At 47.1% G+C, this 20926-nt stretch overlaps 1 protein-coding gene across 1 annotated transcript in view; it reads left to right on the top strand.

Annotated features, from left to right (window-relative positions):
* Positions 1–20926, top strand: part of DNAAF8 (dynein axonemal assembly factor 8) — a 1006155-nt gene that overhangs the window by 573137 nt on the left and 412092 nt on the right. The window contains exon 20 of the mRNA XM_086939618.1: positions 16043–16237. Coding sequence (XP_086795744.1) covers positions 16043–16237 — 195 coding nt within the window. The remainder of the gene's footprint in view (positions 1–16042; positions 16238–20926) is intronic.

Here is a 20926-nt window from a genome sequence, read left to right as displayed (position 1 = left end):
ATGGGCTTTGCAGGGGCCCCTGCCTACGCGAATACATTCATAGCCCAATTTGAGGCACAAAACCTAATGACTTTGAGAGAATGGTCACATGTGAAAATGTACTGTCGTTTTATGGGCTCCCATTTTGTTTATGCAGAATACTCGCGGTCGAGGTGGATATTTGCATTATCATAACAACACAAAATAATTGTTGTTCACAGGTATGAAAAACACAAACACTTACATGAACCCCCATGTCCAATGAAACGCTAAACACTTACACATTGTATTTTTTATTTTATTTTTTGCAGAGTTTCCCCTGATGAAGGCGCCACATAGGTGCCGAAATGCATTGGGCTCAACAATGAATGAATGATTATACATGTCATGTAAAATGTTGAAAAAGAAAATATGTTATTTGCAAAGTAAAAGATACTAATGCATATTGTTATGAAAAATGAGAATAACAAGAAATAATGCTAATGAAAAATGAACGATTAAAAGCAAATGTACTAATGAGAAAATCAGTTGGTTTACAGTGTGGTGATACAAACACATATTAATAAGGTGCGGAGCGCCAGGTGAACAGTGCGCGATTAGGTGGGCACCAAAACCCATCATAACTCAACATTTATCCTAGGAGTGACTATTCTATACCTAATAAATTTGGGCACATCAGCGGAGTGCTCCTCACGATCCCAATTTACAGAGATTCAGCATAGGCATGATCACAAGAGGGCCATTCCCGGCGATCGACTTTTGCACAGTGCACATGGCCTTAAACCAGGTTCTTTGTTGCACTGCCAGCCAGAGTAGTTGAACAAGAGCTGGCGGGCGGAGGCCCGTCTTTGGACATTAAGCAGAAGTCGAGCAGCGCAGTTCTGCACTTCTTGTAGAATATTGATAGTCCTCTTAGGGGCACCCAAATAGACTGCATTGGCGTAGTCAAGCCTTGATAGAATAAGGGCCTGGACCAGCAGCCGCCTAGCATCAAAAGGAAGGAGTTGCAGAATCTTCTTCAAAGGTCTAATTAAGCCATAACAAGTCGCGGCCACTTTGCGAGATTGCACAGCAAGACTAAGGCTGGAGTCCAGCTATATATTTGTTTCTTGGGCCGAGGGGGAGAGCCAAGACAACTGGGCCACCACGGGTCCAAGTTAGGGGGGCTGCATGTCCGAGTAGCATGATTTCCGTTTTGGATCCGTTCAATTTAAGAAGGGACGGTCCATCCACTCGGCCACTTTAGTCAAACATGATGTAAGATTCATGTCCCATGTGTCACCCTTACAGAGCGAGACCACCAACTGTGTGTCGTTAGCATAAGTGACCAACTGGACCCCCCAAGGAAGCACAATGTCCGCCAGGGGCCGCATGTAGATGTTAAACATTGTGGGGCTTAAAGAGGAACCCTGTGGCACCATACTGCAGGGGGGTCCGTTGTGCCAGAGCCTCCTCTTCAAAGACCATGAAGGATCTCTCAGTAAGAAACGACTGTAGCCACTGGAGAGCAGTCCCTGTCACTCCTACATCCTGCAGTCTTTGGATTAAAATGCGGTGATTTACCGTGTCGAAGGCTGCACTGAGATCTAATAATACAATAGCAGTGCAGCCTCCGGCATCTACAATTTTCATCGTCTCTTCCATCACAGCAATGAGGGCGGTCTCTGTGCCCTGCTTACTGCAAAATCCCGTCTGAGTGGGATGTGGAGCGTTATTATCCTCAACATAGGCGGACAGTAAGGAGCTAACATGCTTTTCAGCCAGTTTGCAAATACCTGGCAGAAGAGAGATTGGGCGGTAGCTGGCCCACTCCGCCGGATCTAAATTTGTTTTTTTAAAAGAGCCTTGATTCTCGCTTCTTTCCACAGTGGAGGAACCACTCCGGCCGCAAGCGAAGAATTAATGACATCCCGGATGACTGGGGATACAATCTCTGAAGCGGAATTAAGGATCTAAGGGGGAGCAACATCGGATGGGGAGCCAGATTTAAGATTTCCTAGAAAACACAGTGTCTGATAAAGAAAGAGGTGTAAAAATATCCATCTTACCATATGAAAGGGGAGGGGAGGGCAGTGCTTCAGGTTCCGCTTGTGGGAATAGCGGATAAATATTGGTGACCTTAGTGGCAAAAAAACTTGCAATCTCGTCACATCCCTTTTGCGCATTCGTTGGATCAGGGAGGGGGCTAGGAGGGGTGATGAGAGATTTGAAAATTTTGAAGATCTCCCTAGGGGAATTAGAGGCCAACTCAATCTTTTCCTGGTAGTAACTGGCTTGCGCCGCTTTGATGTTGTTCCTATACAGCCTAAGTGCGGCTCTGTAATCTGCCTTACTGGCAGGGGAAAAATCCTTCCTCCACTTGCATTCAAACTGCTTACAGGATTGCTTAAGTCCTCTAAGCTCAAGTGTATACCATGCCTTCTTATTATGCCCGGCCCAGTGGGCTGAATTCTTTCTTAGGGAGAATGGGGTCCAGGGAGGCTTCCAACCAGCTGTTAAAATCATTGTAGGCCTTGATAGGATTGGGGCAGGGTAAAGGAACACTATTACTAAGATTGTATACCCATTCGTCCACTGGAAGTTTGGACCAGGTCCTACCCAGCTTTTTAGATTTCAAGGAGAGATGTGGCAGGTCAAAAGGGGACCAGACAAAAGATAGAAGTGAGTGGTCCGACCAGGGAACTGGAATAGTTTCCTTCAGGAAGATATTGTCTAAGTTTGTGAAGGAAGGATCAAGTAGGTGACCAAATGTATGGGTGGGGCCAATTACAATTTGTCAAAATTGGAAGGCTTCAAGGCCTACTAGGAAATCATGCACATAGGTGGATTCCGAGTCATCCAAGTGCATGTTAAAGTCACCGATAATAGAGAAGTTTGAGGTCGAACTGGCCAGATTTACAGCAATGTCTGGTAGATTGTTAGAAAAATTAGCATGGCCCCCTGGAGGGCGTTATACAAGGATTCCAGAAAAAGTACAGGTGGGAGAGAAACCAATTGCAAAGGAAAGGCTCTCACAATCCAGTACAGAGCACGTAGCCGATCTACAGCTATAGTTTGTTTTAGGAATGATAGCAATCCAACCCCCCCCCCCCCCCCCTCCCCCCCCACGACCGGCTTCCCGATCCTGCCTAGCCATGGCATAGTTAGCAGGAAGGGTCTGGACAATATCAGGGTCCGAACCCACGTTTGTCCAGGTCTCTGTAAGAAAGAGAGCATCAGGACCCTCTCTTCTAGCAGTAGATGGATTTCACTTGCATGCTTAGGCAGAGACCTGCAGTTAAGGTGTATGAGGGAGAACGATTTAACATCATCCATGCTTGGAGGAGAGGGCTCTAAGGGCAAGAGTGAAAAGGTACAATCAGGACAATGCCTGGTTTCAGCCTCGGGTAGAATAACATGCGTACACCTATCCTGCATAACATCTCAAAGTATTGCTTTTAAAACAGAAATGGCTTTCTTGGCTGTCTAAATTAGATTACAGTAGCTGTATATTTCTGCAAGGCCGGACTGGCATGCCGGGCATCAGGCTTTTCCCCGGTGGGCTGGAGGTCAGAGGGCCGATTTTCACCTAAGAAGGGCAATTTTTCATTACTGTGGCTGCTCTCACTAAAGACTTGGCCGGGACACAGTAATTCCAGCAACACAGTGCAATGACAATGCAAGCCTTAGCCAGCCGAACAGAGATGCCTGAGACTGACTATGCAGAGAGAGGGCTGGTACTACAAAATTTGCCAGGGCTGGTTTGGGCTCTCAGTCTGGCCTTGTATTTCTGTCTACAGTTTGGAGCTCAGGCCCTGAGATTTTTCTGTTTCCTGAGATTGAGGGCCCGATGTAGGTAGGGCGTTACCGATCGGTAACGGCCAAAAATACCGATTTTTGGCCCTTACCGATCGGTAAACAGCCATCGAGATGTAGGGAACCAAAAACAGAAAGAATCGGATAGAAAACCGAATCGGAATGAGTACCGAATGGGAAAGAATCCGATACGTACATACCGAAAATCGGATATGTAACGAATCGGAAAAACACCGAATCGGATGCAAAGACCGAATCGGTCCAATTACCGATTCGTTAGTGACACCGAATCGGGAAATCACCGATTCGGTCCAATTACCGATTCGTTAGTGACACCGAATCGGAAAATCACCGATTCGGTCCAATTACCGATTCGTAAGTGACACCGAATCGGAAAATCACCGATTCGGTCCAATTACCGAATCGTTCGTGACACCGAATCGGAAAATCACCGATTCGGTCCAATTACCGATTCGGTACAAATACCGAATCGGACATGATCCGAATCGGAAAACATGCCGATTCGTATGATTCTCCGATCGGGAAATTCCCCGATTCCGACAGTTGGGGAGATGTAGGGAGGCACAGAAACACCGAAATCGGCTCAAAATCGGTAGAATTCACTCGGTATTTACCATGGATTCCAATCAGGTGGTAACCAACTCCAACCCATATAAACAGTCCCAAAATGCATTGCAACTTGCAGGATGGCAGCTTTCTATGTCATTGCGAGGCGGCTACGGCTACAGCAGGAAGGACAGAGGGAATGGCTAAGAAATGAACAGGTCTACAGACAGAGGGTAACCCTGTTCATGCTCACTGAGGCTGAGATCCTACAGAGATACAGGCTGGACTCTGACACCATACTCGAGCTCATCAGGGACCTTAAGCCATTCTTGGACCACCACACCCCAAGGGCACACGCCATCCCAGCGCACGTCCAGGTGCTATGCAGCCTACACCTGCTTGCGTCTGGCAGCTATCAAAGTGGAGTAGCAGCAGCAGGAGGGGTGAGCCAGAGCAGCCTGTCAAGGTTCTTCCACATATTCCTTGACGCCATGATAGACAGGATGGACCAATACATCTCTTTCCCTGCAACCCACGCAGAACTGCTACAAACTAAAGCTGACTTCTACCAGATGGCACAATTTCCCCAAATCATCGGTTGCATAGATGGCACACACATTCCGATTTGCCCACCAGCGGACACCGAATACATATACCGCAATCGGAAATCTACACACACCATCAACGTGCAGGTGATCTGCAATGCCAAGTGCACCATCACAGACCTGGTAGCAAAATTTCCAGGGAGTACCCATGACTCCTATATATTCCAACAGAGCGGCATATATGCACGGCTGATGGCTGGCGAATTTGGAGAAGGATACCTCCTAGGTGAGACACATCATCAGACCCCCATAACACATAGTAGGTAGGTGGAATACATGTATGCATGTGTCTAATGTGACCCCTTTCTCTTCCAGGCGACAGTGCATATGCCCTCCGCTCATTCATACTCACCCCCTACCTCAACCCCTCCACACCCAGCCAAAGGAGGTATAACCGGGCCCACATACGCACAAGGAATGTTGTCGAACGGACCTTTGGCATCTGGAAAAGTAGATTCAGATGCCTGCACAAGAGTGGAGGTGCAAGGCAGTATACCCCCATCACCTGCTGCAAGATCATAGCTGTATGTGCAATGTTACACAACCTTGCGGTCAAGAAGGGCACTGAGGTGGAGTTGTCTGACTACGAGGACTATGACGACGACGAAGCTGTGCCACTGACACAGCCAGCTGGGGTGTGTACGCCAAGTGATGGCAGATACAGACGTGAGGAGATCACTGAGAACTATTTCTGACTGAGTACAGATGCAAAGACAGCTAAATGTTGCTTGCAAAAAATCAAATTTTAATAGTGATGCACCACAGTTACAGCACTGATGTGCATCAAAAAATGGAGTGTGTAAAATCAAATAAAGTCCAGGGTTCTGGTTTGCTCATCCCCCCTTGCCAGGCTATTTTTTTGCCCGCTTGCCAGACCCACTGGGGTGTCCCTCGGCCCCCTCCGAATGCCCAGCAGCATCAGCGGATCGCCTGGTGCTCCTCCGTGGTTCAGATGCAGCGCTGGCCGGGCTGCTGCGGCTGCTGCTGTCTCCAGCATCACCCAGGTCCAGGGCAGGATTGGAGGCGGTGTTTGATATTATCATGGCCTCCATGGCCGTGGTGATCCTGGCCATCCCCCTAGTGAGCTCAGCCGTATGCTGACTGAGCACAGATTCTTGGTTGGAGCTGCGATGGCACAGTTGTGCGGTCGCCGCTGCAAGGCGGGCCATGGCCCGGTTCAGCACCCGGGCATCCCTCCTGCGTGCAACCTCATGCTCCTCCTGTCTGGCAGATGAGTGGGTGATGGCAGTGGTCAGCCTGCCTAACCCTGCTGCCACCTCCTTGTTGCTGTCCACAACAGCCTGGAAACCCTTCACCAACTCCCCCATCTGCATGTTGTGCTGCAGGAGCTGGCGTTGGCAGGCCATGGTGGATCTGGCCTGTTGGCGCTGGATTTTAACCATCTGTCCCTCCAGGCCCAGGAACACACTGCCCTCCCGTGCTGGTGCAGCAGTGGTGGTGGTGGCACGGCGTCGGGCACTGCTGCTTCCGGCCTGCTGAGTGGGCTGGGGTGCCACTGGTGGGGGTGTGGTGCTGGCCGGTCCCGGAGCCCCTGCTCCCAGGACAGGTTGGACAGGTGGCAAGGCCACGGTTGTGGCAGGAGCTGGTGTAGGCGGAATGGTCTGCCTTGTAGGGGAGTTTTCTGGTGAGAATTGCGAGGGGGGTGTGCTGGGCAGTACTGGTGAGTGCACTGCTTGGAAGTCAATGACCAGGACTCCCTCCATTCCTAGCCCTGGGGTGTCTCCTTCCTCATCCTCCTCCTCCTCCTCCTGGCCAGCCTGGCTGGTGCTCGGCCCTGCGACTGCAGTGTTGGACGTTGCTGCTCCCTCTGCTGTCGCAGTTGTTCCGCCTGATGGGGCCCCTAGGTACAAAGAAGCATTTGTAAACTGAGTGCCGATGTATTACAGTCAGTACAATTATGGCATTCCACATGTCCTTGCATCTCCTTACACCGTGTCACACTGTTTCCTGTCTTGTGATTCTGCACTGACATATTTGGCTAACTTCTGCTGACTACATGTACCATGATGCTTGTCTCTTGTATGTTGGTGACAGTACAGTGCTGGTGTTTGCCTATGCATTGTGTCTAATGGGGAGGTGTCTGGTAGGGTGTGTCATGATGCGCATGCTTCTTACCTGTAGCTGTGGCTCTCGCAGAGCTGTCCAGGGTCCCGATTCCTACGATACTCTCCCTCTCGATGGTGCTGGAGACAATTTCCTCCAGCTCGGTGAGGGGTGGCGCCGGGTTGTTGCCTCCTCCAGTGAGTCCAGCCTGCCTTTGAATGTCAGCCAGCTTCCTCTTCGTGAGGCTGCGGATGTCGTAAAACCTTTTTTTCAGTTCCTCTATGGACCTGGGGGTGACACCCGCAGCATTCACCTTCTGGGCGATGTCGGCCCAGATTCTCCTCTTGGTGCTGTCTGGCACGTTGAGGGACAGCTTGCCAAACAGCTGGCGGTGCACCCTCACCACCTCCTCAACCAGCACCTGAAGTTCGGTGGTGGTGAACTTGGGCTTCCTCTTCTGGGAGGACTTCTGGCTTCCTGACTGATCTGCCATTTTCTCCTGTTCAGTTGGCAACCTCCTTCTCCCACTGCTGCTAACTGTGTGTGTTGGGCTCAGGCAGGCTTTCCAGAAACTTCCAGAAACTTCTTAATTGGCTGCACCTGCCAGGGTTGCTACTCCCTGTTTGGGTGGGGGAGGGGGAGCCACCTCATTGGCTGAATCGCCTATTGCCGAATCGGCTTTTACCGATTCGGTAATATCCGATTCGGTAAAATCCGATTCGGTATTATCCGATTCGGTAAAAGCCGAATCGGTTCATTCAATGCATTCCTATGGGCTTTTTCGCCATGGGTCTATGATTGCCGAATCGGATTTTACCGAATCGGCTTTTACCGAATCGGTATTCGCCGAATCGGGAATATCCGATTCGGTGGTAGCCGATTCGGTGATTTCCGAATCGTTGTTGGCCGATTCGGTACTTTCCGATTCGGACCGAGCAGAATCGGAACGTACCGAATCTCATTACCGATGCCGACCGAATCGGTATTCATTCGGTTTTTTTTCCCTACATCTCGTTTTCCGATTTCACAATACCGATTCGGCCCGCCTCGGTATTTTGAAATCGGAAAATCGCGTTTACCTACATCGGGCCCTAAGTACTATTATCTTTCAAGATCTGCGAAACTGGAGATATCTCTCTACAGTATAAGACTTGGGGATGACATAAGTCTGTGTAAATGTGCAAAGCCATGAACCTATAAGATTTTTCGAGTCTGAGGAAGGTTTTTTGAGACCTTTCATGGATTTAAACCAATTTTCCTTTAGAACCCTTAGTCAGTGTTGTGGCCCAGCTACTTTTATTTTGAAAAATATTAATTTGGCTATGAATTCTTGTTTCCTAATCTGTATCCACCATGCAACACAATTACAGCATTTTACCGATCCAACATTGGTCCTGAGCTACAGATTATATAGACCACATTGTACAGGCTGTTTGCAGCATTAGTCTGTATCTTTTTTTATATACATTGAGGGATAGTATTTGTCTTAGGTGGGATGTAACACCATCTGTCTAACCTGAGGGATTTCATTACTACTTTAAGGAAGACCATCAAAGAACTGTTATTTCTATCGCTACAGAGGTGGCAAAAATTTGTGAACACAAAAGCATATTTACTCTTAAATGTCAGTGCAAGTGAGATCCCTGCAACCAGCAGGATAGGTATGCAGTCCAATGATGTGTAGTACGGGTGTATTCCGAGTAACAACTCTACTGTCATTGTTCTAGACTGCTGCAATCTTTGTGCTCTGATAAATGATGTGCTGTCTCAGACGTCGCCATACACAGTCTCTGTAGCAGTAGAGATACTTAGACTCTTTGCTTTTAAGGTTTTTCAAAGTTTGGGGATGTTCATGCCATCCAAGGTCTGGGCTTTATTATCAGCGTAAGCTGAGAAATATTTCTGATCTAAGACTTGGAGTGGACTTGCTTTCGAAACCTGAGGCATATGATATGTAATACCGGACTTTATCGTAGGTACGCAGAAACCGACTGTGCAAGTGCACATTGGTAAAAACAGTACGCCCTGAGGTTCAGCTGTGTTTGCATGCTAAGACCAATGGGATATGTGGTACCTGAGGAATAGAAATTGTGTTTGAGGTATGTCAAACCTGCGTAGTATTTTTATAGGTCTATTTTTTATGGCATTCGCTTTGTGTGATAAAAGATTTGTGTGATAAAAGATTCTCCCATTCTGTGAGCTTTAAAATTATGTAATTTGAAGTTAGTTTTAACCTTCTCTGGATTCATAGTCTGCTTTTAGGCTTTCACCAATTACTATTGCCACCTATATGGTCCTCAACCCGCACGAGGACGCCTGACGGCATAAGAGAGTTCCTGGAGGACATAGTGCTCCCTACACTCTTGATTTAGGACAGGGAACGGCTGCACGCTCATAAAGAGGTAGGTGAGATAGAGGCGGCGCCTAGAGATCTGCAATCTGGCAAAGCAGTAGGCCTCAATGGCCTGCCAGTGGAACTGTATAAAAGTATGGCGAGTAAACTGACCCCACATTATCTTTAGATGTTTAAGGAGGCCAGAAGCTTGGACCACCTCTCATTTGACCAACGCCTACCAACTTTAGCTACAATCCTTCAGGAGGGTAAGACGCCAATTGAATGCAGTTCATATCATTGCTTAATGTACTAGAAGATACTGGCAAAACAATTGACCAGCAGACTGCGGCGGTTTATGACAAACCTGGTGCATCCTGCCCACTCTGGATTCATGCTGAATAGCAGGAGCAGGCTTGACCTCTGCAGGTTATTTGAATGAGCTATACAGAACAAGTATCGGTACCAACGATCGTCTTGTTTTTAGATGCAAAAATGGCACTTGATTTCCTAGAGTGGACTTCTATGTTTGGAGTGTTAGAAAAGATGGTGAGTAGGCCCTAATTGTAGACAATGGGTGAAACTACTATACCAAAAATCTATGGCTCAAGTGAAGGTGTACAAAGTGAAGCTGAAAGCCTTTCAGTTAAGGAAGGGAACTAGGCATATGTTTCAGCTCATCCAGATGCTCTTTGCCATGGCACTGGCACCAGTACTCGGTTTACCTAGCCCAGGGGCTGCGGCTGCATAGGGTTCAAGTGTCGTCGGGAATACTCGTTGACGAACCAGGAGCCTGAAGTGGAAGTTGCTGGCAGGCGACCAGTGAAGATGTTCCGGGCTGATCCGAGGCTGGATCAGTGAAGAAGGATACCTGTAAGCAGAGGGGACCGAGTTCTGAACCACTAGCCAGTGGTTAGGTTGGCACCAGGATGGCACCGGACGAGGTCACTCAGCCAGGTGAAGAGGTGGCACTGGATTCTGCTGCTGCACGGACCAGGGAGCTGATGTCGACCAGGCTGGAGGTCTGCGAGCTGTCCCACGTCGGATGTCTGCTGTTGGCGATGCTGGATCCGGTGAAGGAGGCAACAAGCCTTGGCTACGGCAAGCCCACGTGGCGACACAAAATGGCGTCTGGAGTGGACCAGGAGGGTCCGAGGAAGGTCACCTTCAAGAGGAGACGAGGGCTAGTCTAGAGGATCTAGACCAGCGGTGAAACAAACGTAGGACGTCATCTGGAGGGTCACTAGCCAACGGGCAAGTGACCGGACAACGTGGCAAGCGACAGAGAAGCAAAAGGGCCCACGCAGATCTGGTGGATGCTGGGGGGCTGGACTTCGGTGCTCGTGCTGCTTGGGGTTGGGGCTTCTCTTACCCCAGTGCACCCACTCGAGGGTCCCTCGGTGGTCGTGCTGGTTCAGTGTCGTGCTGGTTCCGTTGATAGCCGGGTCCTCTGGTCTCGTCGCACCTACGGTTCTCAGCTGTGCTGTAGAGGCAGGTTGAGGTCAGAGAGGGCAGGGAGTCCGGGTCTCGTCATGCTGGTCGGTCTGGTTCCGGAGGAAGAACGTTTCAGCAAACCGCAAGATACTTAGTTGGTGCCTGCTGCTGCAGGGTGACTACTCCTTAGTCACAAGGGAGAAATCTTGAGAAGAAGTCTTGAGTTCCTTTCGTAGAAAGTAGTTTCAGGATTCAAAGATGATCTAATTTGGAAGGGTCCCCGCTCCTACCTTTATTCTAAAGAAAGGGGCTGGTACGCGACTAGGTCCTGCCCATGGGTGGGACCAGGAAGGGGGGTGGTTACACCCCTCTCCCCTGTCCGGACTTTCCCCAGCTCAGGGGCTGGTGTGACGTTGGAACTGGTTCAAGCCGGCATATGCACAGTGAGCACCGGGGTGCCACTTGCAGTCACCTTCCTATTCAGCCCTGCCTACCTAGGATACACAAAACCCTGTCTGGGATGGTGCTAGCACCGCCCCTGACAGAAAACCCTTTGTCCAAGCTCTCCTCGCTGGAAGGACTCCCAGCAGCAGGAGGTCCGAATTGTGTCTGTGGTGGCAGCATCCATTTTGTGATGCTGAGGCCCGAGTTAACTTTAACCGGGGTTCACAGTTACATACATGTCGTGTCCCTCTAGAAGGGTGGAATGCTAACCCCGTCGCCAGAATTGGCGAGGGGTTAGTATTCCAATTCGTATGACACCTTACTCGACATGTTTTGATAAAGCGATACCAGAGTTGGCAAATAACCGCGAGGATTATAATGCACTTAAGAGTATATGGTATGCGTTATCATGGAACAGCTATTAGGACTTGGTTCCGCAAGCTGCAAACGGGCTCAGCTCATGCCAGAGCACCATCTCACATGATTCCAAGCACTCTGCCTTCAGGATTGTTAAGGCCTGCCATAGGAGTGACTGATAGGAATACATGTGTCCATTTTAGGGTTAGATATAGGTATACTATATATAAAGCAAAGGGTGATTACACCACCTTGCCCCAGCTGTCGTGCAGCCAGTTGTGTCAGATTTAGATGGCCAGCCAGGGGTGGCATAATACATGCTGCAGCCCCTGGTAGGCCCTGGGTACCCCTCTGCCCTGAATGACAGGGTCTGATAAGGTGGCCCAGTACCAATTGGTATATGCACCTAAGGTACACGTGTCAATTTAGTGAGAGAACAGCTAGGCTGTGGGTTTGATTAGCAGGCCCACAGCCAGGGAAGTCGTAAATCAGTGAAGCAAAAAGCAAAAATCTGGGGTGATCATAGGATTGCAGACCCTACTCTCCTACATTCAGCATCATCAAGGAGTTCTCCAACCCCAGCACTGGCAACAACGACATCACTCCCTCACAAGACCTCTGCGACTCTCTCGCCTCGTTCTTCCACCGCAAGATCGCCGACATCCACAACAGCTTCGGCGCCCCATCGACGCACCCAACCACTGAACCAACGACCTCCACCACCACCCTCCACTCCTGGACCACGGTGACCACCGAAGACACAGCCTGCACGATGAATACCATCCACTCCGGATCTCCTACCGACCCCTGCCCCCACCACGTCTTCAACAAGGCCGACTCCATCATCGCACCCCAACTATGGACATCATCAACGCCTCCTTCAACACCGCCACCTTCCCGGAGAGCTGGAAGCACGCCGAGCTCAGCGCCCTACTGAAGAAACCAACAGAAGACCCCACCGACCTCAAGAACTTTCGCCCCATCTCGCTCCTCCCCTTCCCCGCCAAAGTCATTGAGAAGACCGTCAACAGACAGCTTGCAGCCTTCCTCGATACGAACGGATCCCTCGACCCCTCGCAGTCTGGTTTTCGAGCCAACCACAGCACCGAGACCGCCCTCATCGCAGTCACCGACGACATCAGAACCCTGCTCGACAACGGGGAAACAGCGGCCCTCATCCTCCTGGACCTCTCTGCAGTGTTCGACACCGTCTGCCACCTCACCCTAGTTCAACGCCTCAGCAACATCAGTAAGAGAAGGCACTGGAGTGGATCATCTCATTCCTCACGGGAAGAACACAGAGAGTCTGCCTCCCCCCGTTTCGATCCGAGGCCACCGACGTCATCTGCGGCGTCCCGCAAGGATCATCACTCAGCCCCACCCTCTTCAACATCTACATGAGACCTCTTGCAGCCATCGCACACCAGCACAACCTCAACATCATCTCCTACGCCGACGACACCCAACTGGTCCTCTCCCTCACCAGAGACCCCGACACCTCCAGAACGAACCTGCACGAAGGGATGAAAGACGTCGCCGAATGGATGAAGGACAGCCGCCTGAAACTGAACTCAGACAAGACGGAAGTCCTCGTCCTGGGACCATCGCCCTGCGCCTGGGACGACTCCTGGTGGCCCCCCGCCCTGGGCGCCACCCCCAAGCCAACAGACCACGCACGCAACCTGGGCTTCATCCTGGACTCCTCCCTCTCGATGACCAGACAAGTCAACGCCGTCTCCTCATCATGCTTCAACACCCTACGCATGCTCCGCAAGATCTTCCGATGGATCCCGACCGAAACCAGGAAGACGGTCACCCAAGCACTCGTCACCAGCCGACTGGATTACGGAAACGCCCTCTACGCCGGAACCACAGCCAAGCTACAGAAAAGACTCCAACGCATCTAGAACGCCTCCGCCCGACTCATCCTGAACATTCCCCGACGCAGCCACATCTCCGGCCACCTGAAGGACCTGCACTGGCTCCTCGTCAGCAAGAGGATCATGTTCAGGCTCCTCACCCACGCACACAAATCTCTCCACGACCTGGGCCCCAAGTACCTCAACGACCGCCTGACCTTCTACACGCCCACCCGCCAGCTACGATCAACAAGCCTCGCCCTCGCCGCCGTACCACGCATCCGAAGAGCCACCGCTGGTGGCAGATCCTTCTCCTGCCTGGCGGCCAAGACATGGAACTCTCTCCCCGTCCATCTTCGGCTGACCCAGGACCATCTCGCCTTCAGGAGACAACTCAAGACCTGGCTGTTCGAGCCATAGCAGTCCCTTTCCCCCAAGCGCCTTGAGACCCTGCCGGGTGAGTAGCGCGCTATACAAGTGTTATGATTGATTGATTGATTGATTGTGAATTTAGGTCACAAGAAATGAAGAGACGTTTTTGAGGGAAAACCCATGCAGACTTTTAAATAGTTTCAGGAACGTTGCAAAGCATTGGAGATCATTGCCTCTGTCAATGTTGGGCAGGGCAGCGATGTATAAAATGATTACGCTACCAAAACTGCTATACGCACTGCAAGCCACCCCATAGAAAATACTGGACAATTACTTTCGACAAATAGATGAGGAAATTTAGGTTTTACTGTGAAAATTGGAAAGCCATACAAATTGCTCATACAAATTTGATGAGAGGGGTGTATGACGAAGGCATAGCATTTCCAGATAGTAAAAATAGTACTAGCTCTTGCAATTAGTAATGATAAACCAGTGGGACTTTGCCACACTGGAGTAACCAGTGTTGAAACTGGCTAGACTTGCCATGGGAAACAAAGGGTATCCAGCAGTCCTCTATAGAAAGCGACCCCCGAATTGTGTTACCGATTCACACTCAAACAGGGACACGAGTCTGGAAGCAGGCCACGAGATATTTGGATTGAATATAGAAACTTATTATGGATACTCCACTTTGGACACCAATGCCCTTTTGTAAGTGGGACAGCTGGAATGGTTTGCTAGTTGGGGCATGATAGGAATAAGTACACTAGGGATATTTGGAACAAGGACAGCTTGATGTCCTTAGAACCACTCAAACTGAACTATCAATTGACAGAATACAAGGTGTTCTAATTTCGAAAATCAACCCATATTGCACAGGACACAATGATTGAGGAATCTTCGCAGCTAGAATACAGAGTACTGAGCGAACCACTAACGAGGAAAGTGATCTCCCTGAAATATAAGAAAATGTTGTAAGACTCCCCAGATATTATGGTCAAATTAAGAGCTGACTGGGTAAAGGCTATGGGTTAATTTGAAGACGGGGAATGGGAGGAGGCTCTACAAGTCAACAGAGATGTTGCAATACAATCGGTGTTCCGCCTGATGCAATTTTATATATTGCATAGGTCATACCTCACTGAAAAAAAGCATGCTTGTAGAGAAGCAAATCTACGAAAGAAGGGGATGCCGCAAGAAGTGGAATTAGGTCTGGAAACCTTGGCAGCTATACAGGAACATAAGTGGCGGAACATAGCCTTGGGGAGGCTGCTGCACCAGGGAAGGAAGCGTGTGGGAGAGAAGTCAGGGGGAAGAGATGAGGGCTTGTTAGTGTTGTGAAGCATTGATAATGTAGAGAAATTATAACCTGTCAAATTTCTGGATGAAAAGAATGTCTGTTTTTTTGGCATGACGTAGAGATCTGCTAGTGCATTGACATATAATCTCTATGTATCGTAATGAATAGGTCTGCTGCCTGCAGGTTGTTAATGTGTGATCTCTGTAATCTGATAAATAGCTCTACTGTTTAAGGTATGGTTATGCAAAGTCTGTGCTGATTTAGAGAATATTCTAGGCCTGTAAAATGTGTACGACCTGAGACACAGCTTTGCTGGGCTAAGCCTGTGTTGGTCAGATCTGTGTAACCTGACTTTTAGTTCCCTTCCCTACAGATAGTGCTCTTATAGTTTTTCTAGCTTAGCAGGCATCTTTCCTGTCTTCCTGTCCTAAAGCTCACTCTTCCAGAATAGATGAATGAGAGACAGTGCTCTACTATCTTGCGCTCAAGGTAGTCAAATAAATATACCCTGAAGTATGGCTCTTTTGTAGTATTTTTGTCAAATATTTGGTTCCAGCTGTACATTACCACAATATAAAACCCCTTGTTCCTTTCTCTGATGTTTTTGAACTGAACAGGACTTACAGTTGGGATAAATGAGAAAGTCCTCTGGCTGTAAATCACCTTGTCAATATTCATTTTTGGGGACACTCATTATAGTATACGTTAAGATAGAAACTAGAGAGGGTGCTATATATTTTTATATTGCTAATACTGGTTATAGCATGAGTCCCCAAGTCAGCTGAAAGTGCATGTTGCGAGTAAGTCTGGTAGAATATTCTAGGCAACATTTCTTCATTTTTTCTACTTCTAGTGGCAAATGCATGAGTTATAATCAGTGAGTAGTAAATGGCTGTGCCACCCTGATTCTGTGTCTGATCCTCTCTTCAAACAGGAGGCAGCCTTAGCACGGTCCCGGATTGTGGGAGTGTTGCCCTTGATATGCTTTCTCTCCGCAACTTCGCCTCCAACCCTGAGATGGAACAGGTCGTGGTGCTGACACTGATTGGAAAAGATGCTATGAAAGGCGCTGGAGCACTCTTGCGCTCAATTCTCCGCCCAATTACAAGGAAGCAACTCCTACATCTGGGTGAGTCCAATGACAATAGAAAGAATCAGTGTTTGTCATGTAGAGATATATATAAGACATACTGTAGATTATCACACTGAAGGAGCCAGGTTCCCTTTTCTGAATGTACTCCGGAACCCTCGGTCGATGGACCTTTTGTGTCTGCTTTAGAAGTGTAGAGGGGAAAATTAACTCATTTAGTTGGAATCACCAGCTCAGAGAATCAGGATTCCGAAGAATCACAGACTCCAGGTTGTCAAGTTTAGTGGGTTTATTACAAAGCCATAAACAAGTGGTTATACAAACTGCTCAAGACAAGGTTGTAGAAATACATTGGAACTAATACAAAGCCAAACCTACGACCAAAATTTATCTTGGGGAACATTGAAAGAATGACAATTTCCAAGACCAGAATGCAGGCAATAAGTGCCACCACTTTTAGATCGGTCTTTATTGGAGGTTCGTAACTAGAAAACATTAGTCTGTCCCTACTCTGCCACTAACATGACATCCCTACTTAATATTTTCCAGGCAAGTCAGAAAAAGGTGTCAGCGCGTCGTGAAGACATCCTAAGAAGTACACTTACGTTGTATGGGTCAAGTACCCAAAGGTTACAGAGCTCGTTCTATTATTCTCCTTCTCATCAATCTCCTCTCCTCTCCTGACTCAACCCCCGGGACACTGTCCCTAATTCAAACACCAAAATCTCTTAGCACGCCCACTGCTCATCATCCGACCACCTCATCCAGCTGGGCGCTACTCATGGGTGATTTTCCATTTAGTTTCGATACTCCCAGCTCCTGGCTCGATAACCTTGATTCCCAGGCCTTCTCCAGTGAGAAAGAACATTGTCTCATGTTATAAGCTCTTCTTGTGTAAATGTATTCATTCCTCCCCTAAGCTTAGCTCCTAAAACAAAAGCGGTATTCTAACTAACAAAGACGGATTTCTCCACCTGCAACAGACACATGAGAAAGGAACAAATCAAGTTGTGTGGCAAATGCATCTCACCCGCAACCCCCCCCACCCTCCCACATATGTGACCCAGGAAATAGAACACCTCCTTGCCCCAGTGTTCTTTTTTTACTTTGCCCTGAACATAACAATTGAGCAGTGCTATTAAAACAGGCGGTAGGCTCTTCATCATCCATTACTCAATTTGTTTTGCATTGCTTTTCAATTTTTTTCTTGGGCGTTACATGAGACGGTGTTGGTACCTGAGCCATCGAGCATTCTCACATACTGTTTGCATATTTCATTCTTAACACATAGCTTATTTTTTATCTTACCGTAAGACATTGTACTTTACTTCAGAAGGCGACGGCTAGTTATGGAGCTCATTTACTGCCACAAGTACACACATTTATATGTGTAATTGTTTTCAGGACCACCAAGACAAAAAAAGAAAGGGTAGCATACTACAGTTGTCCAGGATCAATGTGTACACATTTGGCAGAAAAGTGAACAGGTTAGCCCAATAAATACTATGCCCACGTCATGCAGTACTTCTTAAAAGATATTAAACTTATGATTTCCAAGAAAGATGATAGTGCCACCCTCGATTGTGAATTGGTGCCAAATAAGTCAGACCGTAGAACAGCAAAGGAGGATGATCTCGGGTCTAAATGGATTACCTGGGAACTTATATATGGCTATAGAGAGTCAGAATTGCCAGAGACTGTTGTTTCTATGAAATGACAGGAAAAGACAGGGGCTATCCCTACCAAATTTCAAGGAAGCTACACCTATACTGCTGACATCTATAAAAAAGCATTTGCAATGCAATAGGTCTCACATTTACGAGAGTTTGACCTATTGGCATTGTAAATGACAATGCCTTTTATTTATGTGTTGTTTTTAAAACAGGTAAATAAAAGGCATTGCCATTTACAATGCCAATAGCTTAAACTCTCACGAATGCAAAACCTATTGCTTTGCAAATGCGTTCGGTGCCTGTGCTATACATTTTTTTTAAGCGTTAGGAGAGACTGTGTCCTACCTGCAACAGCAGGCAGGACACAGCTATTTAAGAAAATACTGCTTGGAGGCTGTAATTAAAGCTTACAAAGTAACAACACGTAACAGGGGGTGTCACAACGGGAGGTTACAAAATGAGACAAGGCTGTACTAAGGATGGATTACTAAGCCTATTGACCAATGAACAGACACAGTTCACAGTGGACCATGACACAAGCCAATAAAAAATATGGACCAAGAGTGGATGGAGCTTCAAGTCCCTACCTGAATTCAGCATGCCCCGCAGAGCAGTGCTTGCGCTTCCCAGGTTCGACCTAAAAAGGATTGGCAGAGAGACCGATATGGGTTGCCTTGTTCATTCTCACTGCTGAACATAAAAGTTCAGATTGCTAGAGAGTAGATATTCGAAGGTGTATGCCACCTTTTGGACCTGAATGATAATTTTTTTCTTACTTTGGATTGTGTTCTAAAGCTATAATTTCACAATGGGGGTGTCATAGTGTCTTTATGCATAAAGATGGTTTGAAGATGAGCTTTTCACAGTTGTGTACACAACACAGCTACACAGTGGGTGTGGAAGCAGATTTTGAGAAAACAGCCATTGTTTTTGACTTATTTTGAATCTCTCTAGCCCCGGTGTACCTGATAGACCCAGTGAAGTGAACACTGCCCTTAGGGATAGTGTTATATTTTCCCAGTTTGTATAAGAACATAAATTGCTTGAAATAAGTCTAGGCTGTAAAACTTTAGTTGGTACCAGTTTTCTTCAACTAGTTGTTGACAGATTGTATTTCTTGCCAATTGAAGTGCACTGATTCCACCACTAGCCATTTCAAGACCTTTTCTACTGTGGGCTTGAAAACATCCTTTAGAAACGTGTACTGTAGAAAGCCTCCTTCATATGGCAAATGTTAGTAAATGCCTAAGATTCCTTTGCAGCGATGTGGAAGAACATATTAAGTTTCACAAGCAACACCAAGTGTTAGCAGATTGGGGCTTTTGCTCTTTATCAACACCATTAAGAAGCTTTTTTTCTCACGCATCTGTACATTCATTTCCGAATCATGATATGTAGCTTTGCCACAAATTTGATCTCAAAAAGGGAAAATCTAAAGTTTATTCCATCTTTTAGATTTTGCAAGGCATTGCCTTACTTTGCAAGAACACAGGTGACATCTTCTAGTAGAAAATGTGTGTCATTTGAGACATAAAACTCTTGGATGGTGAGTGGTCTTGAGGATTTTCTATAAAATGTAAATGATGTCCTCCCAGAAGAACACATAGTGCACACCTTCTTGAAGCTGTTTGGGAAGTCTCACTCCCGTCATGGTTGAATGTAGGATGGTCTCTATCAAACTCGAATATTGTTTTTGTTGAGTGCTGCTGAAACAAATGCCTGAAATGTTCTGGGATCTGAAAGCTCAAATAACCCACACAACGCACTAGACTCTGGCTTTGGAACTTTCATAGATTTTCACACTTGAATTCTTCCCCATCATCAGCCTAGGAACCCATGTTTATCCATAATAACATAGCAGTGTAACATTACACTCAACTACGCTGAAACATCCATAGACCGCATTACCCTAACCGCAGCTTATGTGACCTGAACTTCAGCCAACCAGTTGCCATAACCTGCATCCGAATTCTCGATTTTCTACAGCATATTCAGTGAGACAAACTGTCTGACGTCAGTCTACATTTAAACAGTTTTGGTGATCTTTCAACCTGTTTCAGTTTTTTTCTTCACAGCTCCATACTGCTTCTAACACCAAGAAAGTATTTTTACCCCATTGTTTTTTCTTGTGACTGCCACAAGCAAGAAGTATTTTGACTTGGCAGAGGGTTTAGAGTTCAGAGAAGAAGTCTGTGTTGAAGGCTTTTAAAGAATGTGGAAAAATGATAATATACATGGATGATCCTCATACCAAATATCTCTTCGGCCTGCATCCTGGTCACGACCCTAAAAAGTCTGACATTTATAAAGCATTCTCCATGAAGACTATAAAAGAAAGGTAAAAAAGATGGGTTCTCAATACCCTTGAGGAGAAGGTAGAAGCATCCATATCTGGTGCCGGGCAAGGGCTTCTAAAACCACGACAGAGAAGTCTAAGACATCCAAACTGACTAAAGGACCTTTTGATTCTGCCACTAATGGTGAGAAGTCTGGTCATCATCTGTCAACTGAAGCCATAAAGAAGGAGAGCAATGTGCCAAAAAAACATACACATAAAACCATTAGGTCAGTGTCTTCAAAAACCAAATTGGCGCAAAATAAGAAAAATTTCTTTGGAATCAATCCAGTCATGTGTCAAATGGTAAATATTGGAGTGAGCAACGAGATCGACAATAATAGTGTCTACTTTACTGTAGGAAAGTGCCCGTTTTTGACATGGTAACCCCCACTTTTTGCCTGGAATTTGATGCAATTTTGGCTGTAGTGCACTGGGTTCCTGCTAACCAGGTCCCTGGTGCCCGTGATCTTTCCATAAAACAAAGTAACTGTTCATTCTCTCCCAGGGGATCCTCATCAAAGTCATAAGCACTAGAATATTCCCGCCCATGCGCGGGACCCCATTTATGTATCTATATATATATATATATATATATATATATATATATATATATATATATATATATATATATATATATATATATATATATATATATATATATATATATATATACATATTGCCGTCCCCATTGATGGAATAAAGCACACCATTCATCTT

This window comes from Lissotriton vulgaris, chromosome 10, assembly GCF_964263255.1.
Source record: "Lissotriton vulgaris chromosome 10, aLisVul1.2, whole genome shotgun sequence".
NCBI classification, from domain to species: domain Eukaryota; kingdom Metazoa; phylum Chordata; class Amphibia; order Caudata; family Salamandridae; genus Lissotriton; species Lissotriton vulgaris.
This window is presented reverse-complemented; position numbering and strand designations above follow the sequence as displayed.